Consider the following 27,139-nt stretch of genomic DNA (forward strand, 5'->3'; position numbering starts at 1 on the left):
CAATTTTTTCCATACTGTGTTAAGTTCTATACCTTCATCACATCTTTTTCCAAGGTAACGACGGTTACATTTACAGAAGAAATCATCCCACAGATCTGTACAGGTTCCACGGTTACTGCAGGTGTCGGATTTACACTGTACTTTTCTGTCACAACCTTGCCTTAAGTTTAGAGCATAATTACTATCATTCTGTTCATCTAAGACAACATTGTCATTCACAGTCATGTCTTGCATGCACCCTTTGAAGGCTACTTGTGACTTGGTATTTGACGTTCTGGTGACATGGCCAGTATTTCCAAAGAAAAGCTCTTTCCTTGGAAATGAATTTGCTACATGGCGATAATAGACTACTTTTTCACAAAGAGTCAGATTGTTGACACAATGTGGGCTGTTTAATCTAAAAGAAATTTGTCCCTTGTCATCTGTGTCTGTTGCATTAAGTTGGTAAAGAGATATGCTATGCCAATTTCCATCATTGACTTTAACCGGAATAGGAAGATATGCAGATGTTATTGCAGTTCCATATGGTATATACCCCATGTATATCAATCCCTCAAAAATTTCAATATGCAAAAATATTTTGGTAGAATAATATTCTCCACTCCACATTATTAATATGGCATTTGATAAAGTGGTTCTAAAACTGAACTCCACAGTGATGTTTCCAATTTGATCTAAGATGCGCTCAACTGAAGAAGAGTGTCCATTAAAAGAAAAGGTTGTTTCGATTGTGCATTCTTTCCCTGTGAATCCTGGAGCACATTTACAGTAGAAGTCCTCCTGAACTGAAGGTAATTCCGACTTAAGATACGGAACACAAGTAGCTCCATTTTTACAGACAGTGTTCCCACCATCTTTACAAGCTCGTAACTCTACCGTACAGTTTTTTCCAGCAAAAACCTGGTCACTGGAGTCCGGCTCTGCAGCACACTGGCAGTTGTAATCCGCCACCATATCAATACAAGAAGCACCATTCTGACAAGGCATATATTCTTTACACTCGTCGATTTCTATTTCACACCTCTCACCCCTGTACCCACGTGCACACCTACATTCATAAGCTGCTACCTTGTCAATACAAGTGGCTCCATTTTGACAAGGTGTTAATTCCACACACTCATCAATTTCAATTTCACACCTTGTTCCTCTGTATCCAGGTGCACACTCACAGTCGTAGTAATTTATCCGATCAAGACAAGTAGATCCATGCTCACACGTGTTGTTTACACATTCATCAATGTTTGTTTCACAATTTAGACCTGAAAAAAAAATTTGCAATCAAGTACAGGGTATGTTGTGTAATAACAGCAATAAAACAAATAACATGGTAATTACAAATTGTCTAAATATAATAAATGACAATATTCTTGTGTCATTACATCCCCCCTCCCTTCTTACACCTTTTTTGTTCTCATTAAAAATTTGAATTTTTAATTAATTTTATAAACAAAGTGTGATTTTTTATACCTGTTATTCCAGGAATACACTGGCAGTAGTACCCAGCAGCATTAGCATAGGAGAAATCTCCTAGACTAGGAACCTGTTGAAAGGTAGAAGGTTTAGATCTCTCTAGACAGGTGCCATTGTACTGACAAGGACTGGACTCACATTCATTGATGTCATTCTTGCAGTTCTTTCCTAGGTACCCATTGTGGCAGGTACAATTGTAATCCTGTCATACAAAATAATATACATTATAAGATTTAAAAAACTGTTTTAAGTGAGATAACCTGCATTTCTTATCAAATAACAACTACTAATACTACATAAAAAAATTATATATATATATAAAAAAAAGGCAATTAGAAAAATGTTTGTGCACCAAGAATAAATTTTATCAAAGAAGTTTATGGATTTAAAAAAAAAAAAATTTGACAACATCTAAAAACTGAAATTGAAATGAATTGGTAAAATGCTTTTTTAAAAGGAAAAAGTTTACTGAATAGCATTATCTTGAGGTTTGTATATAAACTTAATACTAATTAGTAAACTTTTCATTTTATCTTCAGGTACACTGTTACCTTGATGAGGTCAGAACACGTAGCATCATTCTGACATGGATTGGAGGCACAGTCATCAATGTTCAGCTCACAGTTTGTTCCATTAAATCCTGTGTCTGTGCAGTTACAATCATACCTAGAACAGTCACATACATCATCAAAATATATAATAAAATCAGGCAATGTTTCATTACTGAAAGCATTTGTACAAGTGTTTAGATTATTGCAAGTTTATTCACTACACTAAATTTAATACATGTAGTATTTTCTTTCTCAAAAAGAATTTTAGAATCACAATATAGAATAAGGAAATCTATAGCACATCACAAGACAAAAACAAAGATAACACATCTATATCATTAACAAACATAAAGACAATTACTCACACACACCAGTAAATATTTAAAAACCTACAACCATATGTTAAAGTTTCTCATTTATATATAGGTAAAAGAAGGAAATTTTCAACATTCTGTATCATTCTACATGCTCATAATGCAACAGACAATATCAACTGACAATAAATGTCAGTGATATTTAAGCCTTAAAGGCATATACTAAAAATTATCCTATGTTTGTTAGAGTCTAACTTTAGGAGGATGTTGCATAACCTACACTTACATATATGTCAATGTTCTATATTGCCGAGCGAAAGGAAATTTTCAAAATTAGGAAAATAAGCTTGAAGAAAATGTTCATGCATTGTAAAGTTCTGAATAAAATTTTTAATGCAGGTCTTCCCAATACTACCCAAACATACAGTAACATGCAAGTAACCCTTACAAGATAATCTAATAGATTTCCTTAATTTCATGAGAATCAGTTGAAATAGTTTTATTGTGTTAATGGGGAATGAAACATTCATGGCTTGAAAACAAACTCTGTGCACAAACTAAAAGGAACATACAACAGCTGGCATGAAAGCAAATTCAACAAATTCAAAATCAAATATTGGGTATTGATTTAAATTAATAAAAATATGATTAAGGTCCTTTCTTCCCAGGTAATAATAAAAATATTAAATATTAAACATCTGGAAATGAACAACAAAAACAGGGTCACATGCTAGAACTAAATAAAAAGAACCAAGCATCAAACAGATCGTACCCAGTAGAGTCGGGAGGTAAAGTGCTAGGGTCAAAACCATCCAGTCTGTCACAAATAAAAATGATGTTCTTTACTGGGCCAAAGAAATAATAAAAACCACAGCCTAGAAAATTCCCTTTCTCATCTAATGAAAAACTCTGTACAAAATATATGTGTGTGTTTTTGCATACAGCTTATGACTGTATACATGTATATGGTAGATACAGTAACTTAACCTCAAATTGTTAAATCTATACAATGAGGATGCTGAGTTAGACTAACACAGTTATACTCTGCTGCTGTTTACATAATTTGTTCAAAAACTACTGATGATACTGTCTACTCTTTAGTTATCAATATTTTCCCTGAGGTAACAGGTACTTGTAATATTTCTACAGTTGAGATCAAGTTTGCCTGACATACATACCCATTGATATGGTCAATACAGACACCGCTGTTCAGACAAGGATTGGACTGGCATTCATCTATATCTGTCTCGCAGTTGGGACCTGTGATTCCTGGGATACATTGACACTCATAGCGAGCTATTCCATCAATACACGTGCCCCCATACTGGCAAGGAGACGACTCACATTCATCTATGTTAGTTTTACATCTTCGATCTGAAATCATATATTCATACAAAGAGAATAAAAAAGAAATGTGATATGACCATTAGATTACAACCATCATACAGAGAAGATAAATTTTGAAATGAGCACAAAACCTCAAACCACATTTGTAAAAATATCTTCATTTCTCTGTATACTTCAGACTGCTGCATACTTGCTCAGAATTCTGTAGTAGGAAATGAATCTCTGACCTATTATCCTCAACAAGAGATGAAATTCAGTTAACATGAAATACCTGTGAATCCTGCAGCACAGCTACATGTAAAGCTCTCAGCATCAGGGAGGCAGGTGCCCCCATTGTGACAGGCAGGAGGGTCTCCCTTTACCTCATCAGCTGACTCACAGTAGGAAGTAGACAGCTCACAATTATTACCTATCAAAAAAGAAACAGCTAATTAGGATTATGAATAGCAGAAAAATACAGTCAAACCTTGTTATCTCGAAGTCAACATGGCCGAGAAAAAACTTTGATATATCCGAGAATTATATAAATTGAGGTTAAAATACAGAAAGAGAAAGTTAAATACATAAAGAAAAAGTGATTGGGACTTCCAACTCATCCATCCATGGTTTTTGAAATATGGATTTTTAAGATACCAAAGTTCAACAGTATAAACATAAAAAAGATTTTGAATTTTAATGCTACAGTACCTGAAATGATTGGTTTGTTTTCTATTATCACTAACCTGTGGCATAAACTCCATCATAAACAGGTCCACACAAACAGTTATAGTCTCCATGTGTGTTGGTACAGGAGCCATTGTGAAGACAGATAGCAGGGGATGAGTAATTACACTCATCAATGTCTAGTTCACAGTTTACACCAGTAAAACCAGACAAAAACTCCAGCTTCTGGCCTTGACCATATTTGGTTAAATTGACAAGGACCTGTGGACATTCACAACGGTACCGTCCTAACTCATTATGACAAGTTCCTCCGTTCTTACAAGGAGAGGAAAGGCATTCATCTATGTCTTGTCCGCAGTCATTGCCTTCTTTTCCTGCTCAAGTCAATTATACATGTATATGGGTTATCAAATAGGTAAAGAAATGAAATTTATAAATCATAATTCAGCAATGATAAAGGAAAAGTTATCATAACTAGTGTAAAAACATGCATTTTGAAATTTCTACCAATGCACATAAAACAACCATAAATATGTAACCTTATTTAAGGCAAAGATGTCAGGGCTGCATTGAACATTGTAGCAGTTTCTTCCTAAGTTAGATATCTAGGTTATACACACTATATGAATTAACGCATGTTATAACTAGGCTAGCATATCGTTAAAGATCATAGCGGCTACATAGTGCCATGTAGCTGCTACAATCTTGAAAGCAGCCCAGATCTTATGAAGTTACTTTATTCATTTATAGAAGAAACTACATAACAACTTTATGTTACATGATATATAAACTGGTTAAAAGCTGCATAATTATTTAGTGGTGATTCTATAATTTTTTATGTCATGTATAATGTATAAAGTACATGCACCTTCAATTATATAGATTTAGAATAATCAAGAAATTTCTGACAAGGGAATAAAACAGACAATAAATGTGCAATCTTGGATATGTATATTCAAAATGAGAGCACAAAAATTCAAGGTGCAAGTGGTTAAAGAATCAACAACCTGTGCTTAAATTGCTTAACATTATGAGATTACAAACCAGATAGTCAAACAGATTATGATAATAATAATAAGAGTTGCAGGTTACTATTAAAGTGTGTGTACAAACCTATAGGACAAGCACATCGGTAATTGTTAATCAGATCATAGCACACAAATGGCAGCGTACAAGGTGACCCCTCACAATCATCAATATTTGTGGAACAGTTCTTATCCATGAAGCCTGTCGCACATGTGCAGTTATAGTCATGTGACCCCAGCACTGAGCTACAAGTGGCACCATTCAGACAGGGCTTGAAGAAGCAAGCATCATACAGATGTGAGCAGTTCTTACCCATGTATGTTGAAGTGCAAATGCACTCATACCCATTTACTCTGTCTTGGCAGGTGCCCCCATTTTGACACGGATTTGGTTCACACTCATTAATATCAGTCTGACAGTTAGATCCTGTAACAAATAAGGAATGGATAAAGCTTCAGGTAAAAGTAGATTCTAATTGAATTTTTTTTACTGACTACATTGCTAAATAAAGTCAACAGGCAACAATATTATACATATACATGTACATCTTTTTTTATTATTCTAAGTGGTGAAGATACATGTAGAAATCAGAGAAAAACATTAACTTTTCTCTTAATAATGTAGCCTGTACATGAACATGTACTTGGGAAAAGTAACACCACTTCTTTTAAAATTACACCAAATTTGCTTTATATACAATTAATTTTTTAAACAGCGAAATCTAATATAAAGATTGATGAATGACAGATACCAGTGAATCCCGGGGCACATGTACAGTTATAAGCATTCTGGAGATTGTGACAGGTCGCTCCATGTTGACATGGCTGGCTGTAACATTCATTGATATCTACAGTACACTGTTTCCCTGTCCAGCCCCCCATACAGCTACAGTTGTAGTAATTAAGATAATCAGTGCACGTCCCTCCGTTCTTACAAGGCTGCGAGACACATTCATCAATGTCCACCTCACAAGTCTTACCGGTCCAACCCGCTACACAGTGACATTTGTAGTCATTTATCTGGATGAAACAAAATAATACAGCATTATTTAATCAGATATAAATTAACATTCTATATGATCTATACTTTTCCTTCAAAAAAGATAAAGATTACACAAAAAATAATTTAATATAAAGAGCTAGGTTCACTTTATGCATAAAATGGCCCTGTCCTTATACTTATTATGTGACTATCACCCATGTCCTGTTTCAGACATCTAAAGTACCGTATATACTCGCCTATAAGTCGGTTTTTTGGGAGTTAAATGTTGTTCCAAAACTCTATGTCCGACTTATAGGCGAGTCATAAAAAGATAGTATTTTTCTGCACGGCGAACTGTAGTGATTTATAAAGATTTCCCATGATTATCATTGAACAACGTCTGGATATATTATATCATTTATGTATTCTAAGATTATACATAAAGCACAAGTATCTTAAGTGTGCATTTCTTAATGATTTAAAATTGAATATCGGCGCCATTTCTAAAAAAAAAATATTAATCGAAACCAGGTTAAAACATTAGAGCATTAATTTTAAATTGTCAACTGAAACTGGCAAAAAGTTGTACCGACTTATAAACGGGTCAATGGCAAATCCCTCTAAAATAACCTCAAAAAATACAACCGACTTATAGGCGGACCGACTAATAGGCAAGTATATACGGTAGAGACTTAATGCTTTCATTTCCTTGAATAAAGTTTCCTCTGAGAGTTAGGTATTGGATAGCAGGCTTTGTGAAATTGCAATGTTTTTGAATTTGGCAGAAAATAGGTGTATATGAGTACATTTACCTTCCACAAAAATATGTGCACACCTCTTGATCTAAAAATTTAAACGTTTTATTATTGTCAGAAACAGTTATATCATTATAAAATTGTACATTTTGGACCAGAGGTTAAGCTCTATCTGATATTTTGAAAAACAGCTTAAACTTTTGGCCATTTCCGAAGAAATATTCAGGACGTGGCAATGACACATTTCATGATGTCATAATGCAATATTTAAATTGCTGTGTTTTTCTACTTAACCAACTATGAAATTGATTGAATGCTATTTTCGTATATACTCATGTGTAGAAATATACACAGAGAAACTGGCACTAAAGTGATGTCAGAATGAAGCTACAGAGATGTTAATAAGAATATAACAGTATAGGGCATAGAGAAATTCAAACATTGAGAATATTTTTGGTGCTTTTAACCATGTAAAATGTAACTACAAGTTAAGTTTAGTGTGAATTATTGGTGTGTAAATCACACCAACTTGCATGCAGGCATATTTTTCATTAAGCGCTAGCGCATTCATGAAATATGCCTACATGACAAATCTGTGTAATTTACACACAAATAGCTCCAATAAAACCATTCCTTTACTGACTAGCAAGAAAATTATGTCACTTTCAATAGAGATGCAGTCATCAAGGGTCCAAGTGATATTTAATGCATTGCTGTCTAAAACTGAGTGGTTTTGATTTTTTGGAAATTCACAGGGCCAAAAAAAAAAAAGGGCCCTAAGTGAACCTTGCTCTTTGAGAAATTCCTGATATTGTTTGTAGTAAAAGTATCAACCTGATCAGAACAGGTGGCTCCATTTTTACAGGGATTATTGTTACATTCATTTATGTTTGTGGAACAGTTTTTGTCTGTAAAGCCTGGTGAACAATGACAAAGGTAGTCATTCACTTTGTCTTCACACCTGTCAAAAGATAAACATTTTTGTATAACAAGAGGCCCATGGGCCACATCGCTCACCTGAGTAACTTTGGCCATGCTGTTCTTTACCAAATTTCCCCCCTTGTAATACCTATTGTGGCCCCGCCCTACCCCCAGGGGTCATGATTTGAACAATTTAGAATCTACACTACCCGAGGATGCTTCCACATAAGTTTCAGCTTTTCTGGCCCAGTGGTTCTTGAGAAGAAGATTTTTAAAGATGTTTCCTATATATTTCAATGTAAAACTTGGATTCCATATTGTGGCTCCGCCCTACCCCCTGGGGTCATGATTTGAACAATTTAGAATCCACACTTCTTGAGGATGCTTCCACATAAGTTTCAGTTTTTCTGGCCAAGTTCTTCTTGAGAAGAAGATTTTTAAAGATTTTTCTTACATATTTCAATGTAAAACTTGAATTCCCTATTGTGGCCCCGCCCTACCCTCGGGGGTTATGATTTTTACAATTTAGAATCTACACTATCCTAGGATGCTTCCATAAAAGTTTCAGCTTTTTTGGCCCAGTGGTTCTTGAGAAGAAGATTTTTTAATGACCCCACCCTGTTTTAGTCTTTTCTTGATTATCTCCCCTTGCAAGGGGGCTTGGCCCTTTATTTTATCAATTTAAACTCCCCTTCACCCAAGGATACTTTGTACTAAGTTTTGTTAAAATTGGCCCAGTAGTTCTTGAGAAGAAGTTGAAAATGTGAAAAGTTTACAGATGGATAGACGGACGGACAACGGGTGATCAGAAAAGCTCACTTGAGCTTTCAGCTCAGGTGAGCTAAAAACCATGGAGGTAATATTAAAAATGCAACTTGGACTGAACAACTATAATTTACCAAGATTATGCTTTATAACTCTGAGCTACTCTGAATAAAAGAGTATAACTGGAACTGAACAAGTAATGTAAAATTGACCAAAATTCTGACTGTAAATTATTCTTCCATAATGATATAATACATGCTGCAAAGTGAGCCAAGATATACAGATATAATAGGACATGAAAGATCCTTGAATGATTTTAGATCTTTATACTATAGTAGACTGACTAAAGCTTTATTTTCTCATCACTGATTGGGATTGAGAAACCTGCTTACGTAGCACCGTTTTGACATGGCTGAGGAGAACACTCATCGATGTTGGCATCACACTTTACACCTGTATATCCAGCCACACAAACACACCGATACTCATTCTCTAAGTTCAAACACGTCGCTCCATTACGACAGGGCGAGGAAGTACACTCATCAATGTCTACACAACTGCCAGAATTATCTATAACAGCAAGATATTCAACACTGTAAAATTATCTCAAAACGACATATCCATGTCATTGTTTAAATTAAAGCAACATGTGTCATTTAAAGAAAGATTATTTAATACAAAGATTTTGGTAAGAAAATATTAAACACTTTGGAATGCAATACACAAGCACCAGTTCTCTAATTCAATATGCTTCTTATATCTTGCCTGTGAAGCCTGGTTTGCAGATACAAGCATAAGAGTTGGTACGATCCTGACAGATTTGATTGGCTCCAGTACAGTTGACACCGAGACAGTTGTCAAAATTGACTTCACACTGCTTCCCCTGAAATCCCTGCACACAGTTGCAGGTGTAGTCACCCACTTCATCCCGACAAGTCCCACCATTCATACACGGAGTAGAAGCACAGTCATCTGTGTTCTGAAACATTTCATCAACAGTCCAATACAAAAAGGCTCACTTTTATCACTTTGTAAATTATCTTACAGCTTACTGTAAACCAACTTTTATTTGCGTGCGAGAAATTTTCGCGAGGTTCACGAGAACCTCGTCATCGCGAATATTTCTCGCCGCGAAACGGTCTTTAAAGTCTCTCTTTCTATTAACAACAGATAAAAAAAGGCTTGATCGCGAAAATTAATCGTCGCGAACTAGTTTATCCCCGGTAAATCGCGAAATAAAGTCGTCGCTAATAAAAGTTGGTTTACAGTATTTTGCAAAATCAGATCAATGAACTACATGTATTTAATTGCAATGTGTAAAAAAGTAAAATTTAATAGAAATTGTTGAAAATTCCACACATATGACAGATTCTTACAGTTAAACATTTCTCTCCCTCATATCCAGCTGGGCAATCACATCGGTATGATCCAGGAAAATTATAACATGTGCCATTACCACATAAGTCTGGGGTCAGCTGACATTCTTCTACATCAATATTACATCTACTTCCAGAAAAACCTACAAAACATCATTATCATTAATATACACACACATGCACTTGTCTTTCAGCATGTTTTGAACATACCTACATCATTTAAACATTTTTTTTTTTACAAATATGCATCAAGTGACATTCAAATGATTTACATGCTTTTACATTAAGTACCAGTGAATATTCTATGATGGCCACTTTACCTGTACCAGTACAGTTACAAGAGTAGGAATTTATGCCATCAATGCATTCTCCATCCCCACAGGGATTCGGTGCACATTCATCTATATCTTTCTCACAATTGGTTCCAGTGTATCCTTAAAGTGTCAAACAAAGAAATGGGTTGGCTTAAGGTTCATTATCCCTCTCATAAGGGAAATAACTCTCACTGGGATGCACAACTATATTATCTTTTTTATAATTGTCAAATTAGATTTCTTTGGGAAAATCATAAGCATTAAGGTAATTTGATAAGAATGAACAGAGCTATATTGATATATCTCATGTTACATTCAGTCTTATTCTTTTACCACTAAACTGTTTTTAAAGGTAGCAAAAATAGCCATCATTCTCAGAATTAAAACAAAACTAGAACTTTTGTGTTGTCATTTTAGCATGAGATAAGATTATGGTGTAATACTGAAGTAAAGTCTGACTGGAAACTCAGCTTTGACTAAGAATATATAACTAAGACCAACCTGATTATTTCATTCTATAAAAATAGTGCTTACCTTGTATACACTGACATCTGTAACTCCTTACTCCAGAGGTCTGACTTAAACAGGTACCGCCATGAAGACATGGACTCACACTACATCCATATACACCTATAAAATACATATATCAAAGGAAAGGTGATTCACTCAAATGCAGAGTAGAGTGTTTCAGTGAACCTGTCTAATGAAGATACAGTGAGGAGTCTCGAGCAGTTTGTAAGACTGAAAAGTTGATTAGGGCATGAACACGGATCTTCATTTCTAATTTTTGGAAAGAAAATTTGGAGTATCTAAAGCACTTCTTAGGATAACCTTTGAGACTTGAATCCAAGAAACATGTATATTTAAGAATGCATTATCACTTCTACAAACCCCAGGTTTCAAATATATGTCAATTGTGATGCAGAGGACAATTTAATTCATGATCAGCACTGGTGAAAACAGCACAAAAAATTGGTTTCCAGAATTATTAAAAAAAATCCTAATGACATACTCAGATCATTTTCACAATTGGTTCCATTGTAGAGGTGAGCACACTGACATGTATAACCGCCAGCTTTCTCCAGACAGGTGCCGTCATGTTGACAGGGGTAACTATAGCAGAACCGAGACACCTCATCTGAAACATGGACACTTAAAATAGATATCCTGAAACATAAATCTAGATTATCGTGACATACACCGTTAAACTATGTTATCAACCAAATACAGTTGAACTAGATTATCATGACATTTACAGTTGAACTATAGTTGAAATTCGGTATATCAAACACTGATATCTCGAATACCATGGACATGTCGAAGTGATTTGGAAGTCCAAATCCCTTATTCTTTAAGTATTTTACCACAGATATCTTAAATATTCAGATATCTCGAAGTTTTTTCTCAGTCCCATTGGGTTCGAGATAACAAGGTTTGACTGGAGATTATAATGACACATACAGTTCAACTAGATTGTCATAAAACATATACTTTAACATTAAAATTGCATCATGGTCAGTGTAAACCAAAACTCATCCCATCTGCTTTTAATTGTAGAATAAAATTTCATACAGGTCTGGGTAATTGTTTCTGGACACATAATATTCTAGAATGAAAATTAAGGTAAGTTGTGTATAAAAAAAATTGGTAGCAAATAATACTAAGTATATACCCAAAGAAAGAGGGGCGCAAAAAAAATGAATAACATAAATAATTGCATATTTAAAAAACAGCATTTTCTCATCCTTCAATTTTTCTTTATGATAAACTGTCATCTGAAAGCATTAATCTTTTAGTGGGATCTAAAAAGAAATAAACAAATGAAATACTAGCAGGTTTGCATTCTATTCTGTGCAGTCAGTTTTGCATTAATGTTGACAATGGATCTGCTTTATCCAAATGTATATTTTAATGCTATATGTCATTATTACATCACAAATGACATACCATTTAAAATTACAAGTTATTGCCTCCACCTTGAATAATGAATAATTTTGGCATGCAGTTGCATGTTAATTTATACTGCAGACTTTCTCCTTGTATTATTTTTTTAAAAAAATTTTTATCAACATGATCAATGTTTTGAATTCAAATGCCTGAAGTTTTGATGATCAGTTGAAATTATATCTTCTGTTACTGAAATGTTTTTTGATCACCCAGAGAAAAGTTTGTCTTATCTTGGAATGTCTACAAAGGGATTTTGATAAGAACTCAGATAAAAAAGAAGCGTATATACACCTTTCTGTCAAAACCAAAACATGATCAGTTTATGCAAAATGTCTCAATGTTTTATATGATATGCACCACAAGGTCCTGACAAAAAGCACGAACAAATTTTATAATTAATTCATTTAAATACTGCATTATAAATTACTTCTGATAATAATGATTTTTTTGCAGCAAGTTTAAGGTATGCTATATGTGCCAAGTGAAAGAGTATCACATATTTACAGACATTCCATATTAAATTCACAAAATTAATATTTGTTTAAATTGCATGGAACCTTGAAACTCAGTTTACAAAATCAGAGTTAGTCCAAAAGAAAATCTTTAATTAAGTTGTTTGCATCATTTGATGATTAAACTCACTGTGTTACCACTGTTTATATGTCATTTTCTACTACAATTATTATTTATCTTCATTTACTTTATCATTTTTTTTTTTAAATTTATTATTCACTTATCTATTACTCTCTTTTTGTAAAGGGATATATCATGTTGAAATTCATCCACATCACATTGTAATTAAAAATATACAACAGTTGACTTAATTCTTAAAAAACTGCACAATATACCATGTATGTTTTTGTTTTCTAAAATTCTGGAAAAAAAATCACAAATTGTTAAGCTGTATTTAAAAGCTAGGCCTTTTGAAAATGGGATACATGATTTCATATTCACACTGACCACTGAATTTGCTAAAGTGAGTACTTAACTCATAACAAATATATTAAGAAATCTGGAGTAGTTATGAAAAGACATATGGTACGTGTCATATAACCATTGCATACAGGCAGTCTATCTAAATTCAAGATCAATTCTTTAACAAGAATATGACTGATATGTCTACTGTTAAAACCTTTTAAGTATTTTATTCACTGAAATCTATAGAAATGAAGAACTGAAAAAAGCCCCTAAATAAACTTAAAATGGTTATTTCTTGCCAAGTGTAACAAATGTATACTGTTGTATTGGAATTCTCTTTAGACAACTGGCCAGGCTTTAGCCTATGTAAGGCTAAAGCCTGTCCTATTCATTTCATAAAACCTTTACACTGATTTTTTATCAACATTATCCTTTGCATTCATCACTGGAAACCCATGGTCAATCTTGCACAAGGCTTTGCATTTAGCATATAGGCTAAAGCTATTCACTTCTCTAAAAGGAATACCATGATTGGCACAATGGTGTGTTTTGCTATTTGGTAGTAGAGACCTACCAGTATACATAAAACCTTTATACACAAGCTCTTTTACAGCTGATTGTGAATCAAAGTTCACATAAAAACAGTTTTATGAACATCCCTATGACGTTAATTGAGGGTATAATTAAGCAGTATATGATTGTGTATTTGATGGTCGGAGCAGGTGTGACCAGTGCTTACCTGTGGTTTGAGCCATTGTTACAGACACTGTCAATAAATATACTACAATCCTCCTACTTATCAACACAGACATTTTGTTTGGCACAATGAATTCACTAATTCTACAGTCTTCAACAATAGACTAAATGTAATCCATACAAAATAGATATCACATAATAGTTGTATGCGTCTTCACAGTCTCCAGAAAATGTAAACAATTTCACCACATCCTCTCACATGGTCCGTGTTCTTTAAGGGCTATTTCCACTGGACTTTTTAAAATATAGGTCTAAGGTGTTGATCACAATTGCTTGTCACTATGTCCCAAAGCTACACTGTAGTTTGAACTCCTACTAGATGATGATTGATTAATGAGCCATAATTAACACAATAACCCTCATTCTTTAGGAATAACAATATACCTGTCCAGGTATTTTCTTTGAAAACCTTTCAAAAAAACTTGGACATAAATGATTAGGAAATAAACTGCAAATAAATATTACATCATCAAAAATCAATAATGGTTTGCACTTAGCACAGTTTCTTTGATTTTACTGGCAACACATGTAACAAAATTTCCTCCAGACAAATATGTTCATTGTTGTTTACACCACTCAACTAATTGATCCAAGAAATTAAAAACATATCCAGAAGTCAAACAACGAAAGAACATAGATCACAGGCCGTACAAATTAAGGACAGGTAAACTCAGGTGTCATAGATCACTCAAAATCAATTCCACTGACATTACAGATTCATAACTGCAATACGGGATTCCACAACCCAGGTTTTAAAAGGGAGCGTTTTAACGGTGACTCACAATCCTTATTCACCTGAGTAAAAAATACCACTGCTAGTTTTCACACATGTGACCCTGTAGAAAATTAAATATTCCTGTCCCGTTTGTCAGTCATGCATTGCCAACGTCTAGCACTCTAATCATACAGACCATTCCTACACCATTCCTTAGGTACTGAACTATCAGGGATTATCCAGGATAATCTCCAGCTTGTATACCTTGAGGGCTCCACACAGAGCATCAATCAGTGCTTGAGACATGTTCACAGATTTTAAGTTCATTACTTAAATTGTCCCCAAGTATTATGGATCTCCAATTATCTTAACATTGAGACTGCAACAATTCAGGAGGGATAGAAATCTGATCCTTGGGGGTAAGGAAGCTGATAAGGTGTTACAGAGAGAGTGTCTCCCCAAGATAGGTATAACTCCTTGTTACCCTTCACCCTTCACTGGTTTAGAGTGTCATTGTTATAAAAGTATGGACACATTTCAAGGTCTTTTTACCTGAACATGCTGAATATGAAAATGGCTTAGATGCAAACTGCATGTAACAAAAGGTGAGACTATAAATATTTGTACATTCCTCTCTGACAAATAGTTCTCATCAATCAATCCTGAATATAGAGTGCTTGTCTTTTGTGTAAATATTCAATATTGATGCAGACTGATGACCAGTGGAGAAAATCACCAATTTTAGTGTGTGAATTTTGAAAAGAAAGAGTGTGTATCTTTACCATTTCATTGAATGCTTGTTTTACCAAACTTCTTGCATATACTGTAAATCAACTATTATTCCCGACATCTTTTATTCACATTTGTCAGTTTGAAAGCAATCCGTGACAATTAATTTTTACGATTGGGGAAACTTTCTCTACAAATACAAAGCAAAATAAATGGTTCGCGGTGATTAATATTTGCGAGTTAAAGTAGGTTGAGCACTCATGGATATTTCTCGCACGCAAATGTAAGTTGGTTTACAGTATATATTTTGAACATGTTGGGACCAATTGCCCAAATGGGATAACAGCAGGGGATCCAGGAATTTCATAAAGGGGGGGCACAGTAGAAGGCAGGGGGTCTGGGGGCTGCATTGAAGCCCCCAGCGGGTCCAGAGTAAAGACCTGGTGGGGGTTTGGGGGCAAAGCCCCCGGAAACTGACGAATTCTAACAAATAAGAGGTGTTTTTTCCCTTGATTTTAGGATAATACAAACAAAATTTCAAAAAAAAATTCAAATCGCACTGGGGGGGGGGGCACACCCGGCGCAGCAGCGCTGGATCTGCCTTTGGATAAAATAGCCTGTTTGGGATATAATATTCAAAATGCCTTTGGATAAAATAGCCTGTTTGGAATATAATATTCAAAATGGGATATAAATTTACAATGCAAAAAAGAAAGCTATAAATATGATATATCTGCATCAAAATACTTAAAAAGAAATAACTTTTGGTTAACAAGTATTTCTGTCTCCCCACTGATCTCCCAGCAGATTCTAAACTTCTTGGGGGTCAATCTCACAAATTGTAGGGTAATAGAAAAACACACTCGCCAAAAGTTATTGCATTTAATATGTGGATTTTCCTACTTTCTTGCTTTGTTGATTAGAAGGGTACCTTATATGAAACAGTTTTAGTTATAAATTTTCTTTACTAATCGCAGAATTCACAAAAATTTCCTCCACACAAACATTCCCACATTATCAGAACTTAAACATGACTTCTGATTTTACTTTGGTTGCTTCATTTACCTTTCAATGGTTTCAAACAGTTCCAAATGGCAAGAGTATGTGAATGGCTAGTTAGAGTTTTGCCCCTTTGTCCAAACTAGGGGAGTAAGATGTTCTACGGCCACAGAGGGATGTTTGGAACTGTTGAAAGGTATAGAAGAACAAGAGCAGGAGTAAAATATACGTTGAATAAATGGATACTAATGGACTGGGCCATGCATATGATGCCAGACATAATACCTAAAGCCTGCAACAAAATAACATCACCTTAATCAACGGTTTTTACAATCTGTACCTCTGTTATGTACTGAGATATGTCTGAATTTTCTTTCCCAAAGACCTACAGGTCTACAGCTAGAGAAGATAGTGCAATCTATAAGATGGATGCAATCTATGAGACGTATACATGTATAAAACTTATATTATTTTTATGCCCGCTGTGAATATGGCCAGGGCATATACATGTAGTGTTTGTTATGTCCGTCTTCCATCCTTTTGCCTGTTCGTTTGTCACACTTTGCATTTAGCTCTGCTTCAAATAAACTATTCAAGATATTTTCATCAAACTTCATATACTGATACAAATTGGTATGAGCCATTCAACTGCATCAAATATTTTGATCTTGACTTCAATTTTCTAATATTTGTGTTTAGCTCAGTTTCAAAGAATTTTTTAAAGATATTCTTATCAAACTTCATAAGCTGATACATATTGGTGAGAGCTATTCAGTTTCATAAAAAAAATTTTGACCTTGACCTTCCCTTTGAACCTGACCTTACTTTTTTATTTTGCATTAAATAACTCAGTTTCAAAGAAACTATTCAAAATATTTTTATCTAAACAAATATATTGATACATAATGGTGAGAACTATTCAACTGTGCCCAAAACGTATGACCTTGACCTTACATTTTTTGCATTTGGCTCAATTTCAAAGAAATTATTAGATATTTTATCTAAACACATTCACTGATACATATTGATGAGAACTGTGTCCCAATTTTTTTTACTTTGAACTTCCCTATATGACCTTTATTTTATCATTTATTTAAGAAATAATTCCTGCATTGGAGGAATTGTTGGAGAATATACCCCGATAGTCGAGAGATTTTAGTTGGCAAAAAAGAAAACCGAGCCCAAAGGGCGAGGTTTTTATATGCCAACAAAATCTTGAAACTGAGGGGTATATTCTCCAACAATTCCTCCAATGCAGGAATTATTTCTATTCTGCTACGACGAATCTTTTAAACTCCTATATAGAGAAATGGAGAAGTAGATGTCATCTTCGACATAAGTCCCTTTTTACGTCACAATTGAATGCTACTTCTCGTTTATTTGCATTTCATGCATTAGAAAAAGTACAAGGATAATTTGTTGACGATGTTTGTGATTTATTGGAGAATAATGGCTGCGGCATCTCTTTGACCTTTGCAATAACCGTGGTAAAATGTGTCATAATTTTCTGACCTTAACCTTCCCTGTGTCCATGACCTCACTATTTCTCATTACCCTAACCTTTAACCGAAGAAGCAAGCTACATTTCTTTTCATGTTGCATTACTAAAGAATCTGGGTGGGGCATTCATGTCCTCTGGACATATTTCTTGTTATTATGGCTTTCGGTTTTTCCATCTGTCTTATCTAATACAATAAAGTTATTTAAAACAAGAGGCCCATGGGCCACATCGCTCACTTGAGCACATTGGCTAGGAAAAAAAAGCAAAAATCAGTATTGAAAAGTTTACAGGGGGAGGGGGGTTGAATTTTAACTACCTAATGATGCTTTCATATCAATATAACAAATGGCTTTGCTGTTCTTGAGCAGCAAAATTTTTCCTATATATTCATTTGTAAAACTTTGATCCCCCATTGTGGCCCAACCCTGCCCCCGGGGGCCCTCATTTGAATAAATTTCATTCTACACTACCCAAGGATGCCTCCATATTAATTTGACTAATCATGGCTTTTCTGTTCTCTAGAAAAAGATTTTTTCCTATATAATCCTCTGAAAACTTTGATCCCCCATTGTGACCCCATCCTATCCCCGGTGGGGGGGGGGGGGGGGCATGACTTGAACAAACTTGAATCTACACTACCTGAGAATGCTTCCTTATAAATATGACCAATCATGGCTTTGCTGATCTTGAGAAGAAGATTTTTAAAGACATTTTCCTATATATTTCTATGTAAAACTTTGATCCCCCATTGTGGCCCCACCCTACCCCTGGGGGTCATGATTTGAACATACTTGAATCTACACTACCTGAGGATGCTTCCATATAAATATGACCAATCATTGTTTTGCTGATCTTGCGAAGAAGATTTTTAAATTTTTTTCTATATACTCTTATGAAAAACTTTGATCCCCAATTGTGGCCCCACCCTACCCCCGGGGGTCATGATTTGAACATACTTGAATCTACACTACCTGAGGATGCTTCCATATAAATATGATCAATCATTGCTTTGCTGATCTTGCGAAGAAGATTTTTAAAATTTTTTCTATATACTCTTATGAAAAACTTTGATCCCCAATTGTGGCCCCACCCTACCCCCGGGGGGTCATGATTTGAACAAACTTGAATCTACACTACCTGAGGATGCTTCCATATAAATATGACCAATCATGGCTTTGCTGTTCTTAAGAAGAATACTTTTAAAGATATTTTCCTATACATTTCTATGTAAAACTTTGATCACCCATTGTGGCCCCACACTACCCCCCAGGGGTCATGATTTGAACAAACTTGAATCTACACTACCTGAGGATGTTTCCACATAAGTTTCATCTTTCCTGGCTAGTGGTTCTTGAGAAGAAGATTTTTAAATGATGCCATTATTTTTCACTAATTCCTAATTATCTCCCCTTGAAAGAGGGTGTGACCCTCCATTTGAACAAACTTGAATCCCCTTTACCCAATGATGCTTCATGGCAAGTTTGGTTGAAATTGGCCCAGTGGTTCTGGAGAAGTCAAAAATGTGAAAAGTTTACAGACGGACGGACAGACGGACGACAGACAAAATGTGATCAGAAAAGCTCACTTGAGCTTTCAGCTCAGGTGAGCTAAAAAAAAAAACCCAACATTTCCATGAAATCAAAGGTTGCATCTTATACATGTATTATTTTCAAGATACCATAAGTTGATAAGGTCCATTTAATTACAATTAGTCTCATTATCACACTGCATACATCAATGACTTTCTACAACATTAATTGAAATTTGCATCTGTTACAAACCTACCACTATTACAGGTGATGCCATCTAGTGGACAGGTGTTCAGGCTCCATAGCACACCTACGGCCCTGACATTGCTGTTATCCTTGAAGGTCACCCCGGGACCCTCCAGCACACACCCTGTGAAGTCCCTCCCAATCACCAACCCCTCGTGTCCAGTCAAGTCAATGGTGAACAAACTGGATTGGTAAGTTGAATTAGCCAAAAATATCCTGTGTTCTATCCGACTTCCCTTTAAGATTTCCAAAGTCACTACACCAAGTGTGTTTCTCAGATCAAGGAGATACCATGCATTATTATTGAGCCTTGTGTTAGCTGTCACAGATATTTGACTAGTACCTGACTTCCACCGAATATCTAAACTTCCATTAATTAATTGTATACTAAAAAAGTCCCCTGACTGGCCCCTCTGGTAAAGTAGCTGCCCATTGTAACAAGTCTTGAAGGAGAAAGCCTTCTGAAAGGCATTACTAGGGAAGGTGAGTATGTTGTTGTTTATGGTGAGAGAGGAGTTGAAGGTTGAGTTGAAATATGCAGTACTGTTGTTGAGTGATGAAGTGAGTGGCAGCAACAGGAGGTAGTAAGCTGAAAAATAAATATATTGTACAGTACACTATAAATTATAATGAACATATTCGTTACCAAGATACTGTAGGAATTGCATGTACCAAGCTTCAGAATGATTTTACAGGCAGGGTTTTAAGGATTCATGTTTCAGCTCTTAATCCTTTTGCAGCTAGCTAAAAAGGAGTCTAATGCTCTCTTGAGTGTAGAACTCCATAGTCTTTAGCTATTTTAAAAAAATCATGTACTGTATATTCCCTTATGAAAGGGACATGGTCCAGCATTTCATAAAAATTAAAATTACTCAAGGGCAATGCAAATTTTTTTGAAATTGATCTTGTGATTCTGGAGAAAATACTGAAATTGCAAGTTTACAACGGACGAACTTTCAATCAGAAAGCTCGCTTATCAAGTTGCATGAGCCTTAATTTGTGAGCTCATAAATTAGAAATATTTATATAACATGGACTTCTTTCCTGAAATAAGAGGATTTTTATGGAAATCTTTTTATTTCTTTTTTGCCATATGCAGATGTCAATACAGTGTATCTTGTGCCTCATTTTTTGAGGGTTGGTATTGACAAAGAAAGATAACTCCTGAAATACTATACTTACTATATATGATAAAGTATTACTTTGCTCGTGCAGACTAGACACAGCTGTCCATACTCTTCTTTTACTATTTAGACTTTCTTTTAAAATTCCAGACGAACTGAAATATTCTCCAACTGCATTTCATGCATATTCTTAGCATTATCTCTTGTTTGAAAATATGGTATTGGGCACCCATGGGATTTTAACTCTGATCAGCATACGCTTGTAAATACATGAATTTTATTTCTGAAATTACATAATGTATTGACAATTTTTAAAAACTTTATGGCAGTTGACTTTCCTTGCAAGAGTTATCAAATGTTTAACATTAAAAGTAAAATGTATAAAATCACAAACAAGAAAAGAGAACGAATAACAGAGACCCACTCAAAAACTAGGTTTAGGACACACAAACAAGCAAGCACCTCTTTGATTTTTTATAAACAATAAAATGTTTTATACATTTTCCACTATGAATTCATATATTTATTCTGTACAATAAGATGCAAGTTTTACACCATAAAGTGAATTGATTTTATTTCAAATATTGAAACACCAGTTTCTTCAGGAAGACAAAATATTTTAAACTATCCCGATTATACATTGTATTTTAATACATGAACATGTATTATATCTATCTTAATTTTTTCCTTCTTTGTGTAAAGTTACAACAAAGTCCATGGAAATGTGAGAAATATCATACCAGTATTTATTATGGGTATCACAATGTAATCAAAAAACTACATAACATAGAAAAGAAATGATATTTAAGACATCCCTTCTCCCAAGTTTTTTTAAAACTGAATATGACATGTAATACTTTTTTACGTGGTTTGATTCAGTGAAAAAATGACAAAGTGCTCAAGGAGAAACAATTTATGTAAGAGCTATTTATAATTTTTTCAATGTGGTTATATTTATATGGAGTAATACTACTGGTGGTACTGTGCCTAAGCTGTGCAAAGGGGGGCAACTGTCATTCCTAATCCCTACAACCTTAACAGAATCTAAATTAAATATTTATATATCAAATCATTCAGGATATAAAAGAACACAGCTCTGGGATAGTACGGATAAGACCAGTGATCCATTTTCACCTCTGAGAGGGTTTTAAATATATATATTTACTGATACATTACAACAAGGGGCCTTCTTACTGATATAGAGACTTCAACAGATTAGATAAAGGCTACCCTTGCTTAGGAAATCATTTTATTTCAATTTTCAGTTTTAAAATCAATGGAAGTAAAAAAAAAAATAGTACATGCATTCCTTATATTTCAGTGAAATTTTGAAATTCAAGCAATTAGACATTTTCAAAAATCATATTTACTCTGTAAGAATATCAGTGAAAATTGTAAATATATATACAATCATTTTGGTAAAAATCTTTAGTTATTTGTTCAGTATTTTCATAATATTTTACATCTGTCCTAAAAAAAATCTTCATATTACTGTGTATTTAATCAACAAAAGGAACAAAAATGAGTAAATTCTTATTCACAACAAAGATTGAACCAAAAACTAAAGTTGGTCAGGAGACTACCATGAAGTGGAGTAATACTATAAATACATGTAACTTCACTGCCTCACACTTAAGTCTTGGATCTTATCAACATAATTTTGATGAACTCATCAATAGACCTCCATACAATGACTTCCCCCTGTTGCCCCACACTTCCCCCTATTTGAATTCACCTGTGCTCTACCTTTATTGGTTTACTGCAAACATTTCACACAAGACGGGTCATGGCATGTGTGGTATGTCGCAGTATTGACTGTGTAGTATAGTCCGTTTCAACTCTTATCAATGAATACACAATTCCCACTATAAAACTTTAACTTTGATCTCTCCTTTAAATATCCGAGACCCAATTATGGTTATAATGCTGGAAAATAAATTGTACCACAGATCCCTTTGTTTTTTGGTCCAGTTCACAAAAAGCATTAAATAATCTTGTTTACTGTCCTATTTTCTCATTATAGGTATTAAACAATGTGATGTACATAATATTCTACTTGACTAAAAACAAACAAACAAACAAAAAACAATTTCATAGAATTTATAAACTCTATAATTCCCTTTCAAACTACTTCAATATTGAGTAAACTTATTCTTAATTTTGCTGATGGAAAAAGACAGTTTCTTGATGAGTTTAGAAAAAATGGAATAAAAACTTGGATGTTATAAAAGTATATCATTGTTTTAATAGCCATATCACTTCTTAAAAATACCCATACTCATCCCCTCCTTCAATTTTTTTTATTTTGGGGGTTGGAATGGGGGTGGGGGGGAGGAACTCATCTTTTCTCAGAGAAATTAAAAAAAACCTGTCCCTTTCCAAGAACTCCCATGAAAATAATCTTTTATTTACATGAACAAAATATTCTACCGGTAATATTAAAAATACACCCTGCAAAAATTCAGGGAAACTTAAGACTTAAGACTAAATAGACAAGAGAATAAAAGAATCCTGAAACCTACAATAGTATATTATGTCTCTCTCAGGTACACAAACTGGAGCCATCTTTTGAAACAGTAAACAAAGAGATGATAAAGAAAAGTCCAAATGTAAAGTATGTATGTTATGATCAATTCACTGCATTCACTGACTGAAATGTTACTTATCTGTTCTGACTACAACATTAGACCTAAAAGGGAGCCACACCAGTAAGCCTGACTACAACATTAGGCCTAAAAGCAAGCCACTCCAGTAAGCTTGATTACAACATTAGACCTAAAAGCAAACCACGCCAGTAAGCCTGACTACAACATTAGACCTAAAAGCAAACCACGCCAGTAAGCCAGACTTCAACATTAGACCTAAATCCACATCACACCAGTAAGCCAGACTTCAACATTAGACCTAAACGCAAGCCACACCAGTAAACCTGACTACAACATTAGACCTAAAAGCAAACCACACCAGTAAGCCTGACTACAACATTAGACCTAAAAGCGGGCCAAACCAGTAAGCGTGACTACAACATTAAACCTAAAAGCAAACCACGCCAGTAAGCCAGACTTCAACATTAGACCTAAAAGCAAGCAACACCAGTAAGCCTGATTACAATATTAGACCTAAAAGCAAGCCACACCAGTAAGTCTGACTACAGCATTAGACCTGAAAGGGAGCCACACCAGTAAGCAACAGTAACAATAAGCCACACCAGTGAGCACCACAGCAAGCAACATCAGTCAGTACATCACTAAGCACCAACAGCAAGCCACACCACTTAGCATGACTGACAAGCAACACATTAGCACCAATAGCAAATTTTACCATTTAGCACCAATAACAAGCCTTACTAGTATGCACCAATAGCAAGCGATGCCCTTAGCGCTACCAACAAGCCACACATGATACATGTATTTCCAATAGCTAACAGTTAGCACCCATAGCTGGCCACAACAGTTAGCGTCAATAGCAAGCCACACCAGTTGCAGCAATAACAAGCCACACAGATAAACACTAATACCAAGCATTAATACTAAATCACACTAGTTAGCACCAAAAGTAAGCCACACATTAACACCAATAACAAGGCAAACTTAGTACCTATAGCAAGCTCAAAAGTTGGGATCAATAGCAAGCTAGTTAGAATAGTAAGCACCAATAGCAAACTATAGCTATATAGGATAAAGTGAAATGTGTAGGTAAATGGCTATTTAATCTGTATGAACACACAAACTGTATGCAAAATAGTCCATCCTGGAACAAATCCTCACAACTGATCAATAATTAAGGCACTGTTAATGACGAGGTCACACTGAGAAATCCCTACTACAGGTATAATACTGCAAGTATTCCAGGTATTTCAGGATCAATGCTGTCATCCTCCCATCTCTACACCTGGGATATGAATCTCTTACTTAACACTCTTATTACAAATTCATCATTCTAAGAACTTTTTATTTTTCATTCTTTGGGAACTCCAAGTGTCTATGGTACATCAGGTACATTTAGAGTTCATACACACCCAAATATAATTATAAACAAAGGGGGTTTTTCATGACATAGAGAACAGGGTGGGGATGGTTAAGTTTTAACATCTAGACTGTTGCTAAATTGGAACAGATTTAGTTCTCTCATATTTTGGTGATACATATATTAATTCAGTTGCCTAGGATGGGCCTGTTCTCCTGAAACCAATGTCAAAGCCGCTATCTGAAGTTTGGATAATTGACCACGCCTAATCTCTTTCCCTCTTGCATATATGTAAATTTTTTTGATAAAAGTCAAAAGACCCTGAAAGCATGCATTTTAAGTCTGTTTATTTAGACATGAAACAGAAAGACATTCTATGTCATTATACAATGATAAAAGAAGTTTCAAATTTTATACAATGTTAACAATGACATAGCAGATTTACCTAAATATGTGTATTGTTTGTAGGATATTTAACTTCAAATCAAGATATGAGTTACTGGACCATCTCCTATGTATGCTGGAGTTAGGAAATGGCAAAGTAAATGTATGTACAAAGAGATTAACAGAAGCAAAATAATCAGGATAATTAAATTGTATATTATTAGAGTATAATTATTGATGGCTCTGATTAAAGTGGCTCAAAAGATTAAAGATTTTGTCAGCATGAGAGAATTTACATCATCAGAAAAAAAACTTTGAGATTTAAAAGAATGTATCAATTTATATGATTTTTCTATTCAGCTTGTAAGTCTTAAGGTAACATTTGTAAAAGATTGATAAAATTTTTATTCTAAAAATTTGGACTTAAGGACTATCTAGTTCTTCAGAGCATTCCAGTCTAAGACAGAATGTGCACTTGGGCAGATCACAATCATTTCCATTTAACAGATGATCATTAAACTACTAAAAAATGTTATGGAAAAATTACTCATTCAGAAAATGGTCACAGCTAGCTGTGTCTAAATAATTATTTATTGAAGTGTCAAATGACACAACCTAAACTATACGAAACTGATACATTTATCATAATCTAGATACCAAAATTAAAAATTTGAATTCCATATCATTGTAACAAAGCAGTTTTTATCAGCTTATCACCATTAATAGTAGATATGAGACCAAGATCATAACTGTATCTATAAAAAGGCGGTGTGGGTTGCCAAGTTTGGTGATTAATTGGGTTTGGAAGGGAGGTATACCATTCATTTCCATTTGAAGTCCCAGAAATAATATCAAAGTTCTAATACACAGTTGTAAAATTCTTTTTATATGAGAACATTAGAAGACATTATGACTAACATCAAAAGAGTCATACCATTCACTGAAATGTGAAATGACTTTTAAAAATTCTTGTTCATTAAAATTCTTTCCCTGTTTGTTTACAGATAAATACATGTATGTTTAAGTATAGTGGATATATATAAATATTATATTGTTTTCAAGTTTATACAAGAATTTCCGTTCAAATGTCATTGTACAAACATCCACCTGTAAAGTAAACCTGCTTGGAATATAAAAGTATTGTGATTGCCACTGATTCATCAGAACTAAAATTAAACATATTGTATAACCTGTAATAGTGAACCTGTGTTATTTTTATTTTCTTTAAAAGGGCCTTTTTGGGATAATCTATAATATTACAATAAATTAAGTTATAATGTTACAAAAGAAAAAAAATCTATGATGATTTGTTCAATGATAAGATTTCATTTTATATCATAGATTTGAATACTATAATTTTCCTTGGTTTTCTGCAATAAATATTTTGTATAGTGTAACACGGTGTAATGATGACTTTCAAGACACTGAAGTAAAGGAGAATGTGTACCTTGGCATTTTAATTGAAACAACTACTGTAACAGTTGTAAATAACATATGTACCACTATTTCATATACAGTAAATCTTATAAATTCATCACCTGACCTCGATTCAAATTAAATTTCAAGGTCATTGAAAATGTTAATTTGAAATGTAAATACGAATCTTTGAAGGCAGAAAAGATTAGTATATTAAATTATAGATATTTAATTTTCTGTTGAAATTCTTTGTGTTTTATGATTCTGCTTTAATTTTGTTGTGCTTTAATTGATAAATACAAAATCATTATGGTGGAATGGGATATTGGTAAAGACCATCCATCAATCATTGACATCATAACCTCTCCCTATTTCAAATTTTCTTTGCTAATGATGAGCAAAGAAAACTTGAAATAGGGAGATATT

At 34.2% G+C, this 27,139-nt stretch overlaps 1 protein-coding gene and 1 long non-coding RNA gene across 5 annotated transcripts in view; one reads left to right on the forward strand and one right to left on the reverse strand.

Annotated features, from left to right (window-relative positions):
- LOC133173630 (protein crumbs-like) overlaps window positions 1-27,139 on the reverse strand; it is a 41,232-nt gene that overhangs the window by 13,183 nt on the left and 910 nt on the right. Inside the window, exons 2-18 of one of the 4 annotated variants that reach the window (XM_061308610.1) lie at window positions 19,834-20,412; window positions 11,496-11,621; window positions 11,018-11,113; window positions 10,490-10,603; window positions 10,170-10,312; window positions 9,559-9,772; window positions 9,186-9,363; window positions 7,942-8,068; window positions 6,123-6,390; window positions 5,684-5,797; window positions 4,405-4,719; window positions 3,954-4,091; window positions 3,514-3,709; window positions 3,108-3,152; window positions 2,022-2,136; window positions 1,468-1,672; window positions 33-1,259 (exon numbers count right to left, since the gene is read on the reverse strand). In XM_061308610.1, the coding sequence (XP_061164594.1) occupies window positions 33-1,259; window positions 1,468-1,672; window positions 2,022-2,136; window positions 3,108-3,152; window positions 3,514-3,709; window positions 3,954-4,091; window positions 4,405-4,719; window positions 5,684-5,797; window positions 6,123-6,390; window positions 7,942-8,068; window positions 9,186-9,363; window positions 9,559-9,772; window positions 10,170-10,312; window positions 10,490-10,603; window positions 11,018-11,113; window positions 11,496-11,621; window positions 19,834-20,412 (4,200 nt within the window). Of the gene's footprint in view, window positions 1-32; window positions 1,260-1,467; window positions 1,673-2,021; window positions 2,137-3,107; window positions 3,153-3,513; window positions 3,710-3,953; window positions 4,092-4,404; window positions 4,720-5,458; window positions 5,798-6,122; window positions 6,391-7,941; window positions 8,069-9,185; window positions 9,364-9,558; window positions 9,773-10,169; window positions 10,313-10,489; window positions 10,604-11,017; window positions 11,114-11,495; window positions 11,622-14,087; window positions 14,263-19,833; window positions 20,413-27,139 lie in introns of those variants that run through there. The other 3 variants (XM_061308608.1, XM_061308611.1, XM_061308609.1) reach the window with 3 other exon arrangements.
- Window positions 15,166-23,562, forward strand: LOC133173643 (uncharacterized). The gene is made up of 3 exons (XR_009719054.1): window positions 15,166-15,238; window positions 19,845-20,014; window positions 23,494-23,562. It is a non-coding gene; the product is annotated as an uncharacterized LOC133173643 (long non-coding RNA).

Source organism: Saccostrea echinata, unplaced genomic scaffold (genome assembly GCF_033153115.1).
Source record: "Saccostrea echinata isolate AGI-Se365-2 ecotype Australia unplaced genomic scaffold, CSIRO_AGI_Sech_v1 ptg000056l, whole genome shotgun sequence".
NCBI lineage: Eukaryota > Metazoa > Mollusca > Bivalvia > Ostreida > Ostreidae > Saccostrea > Saccostrea echinata.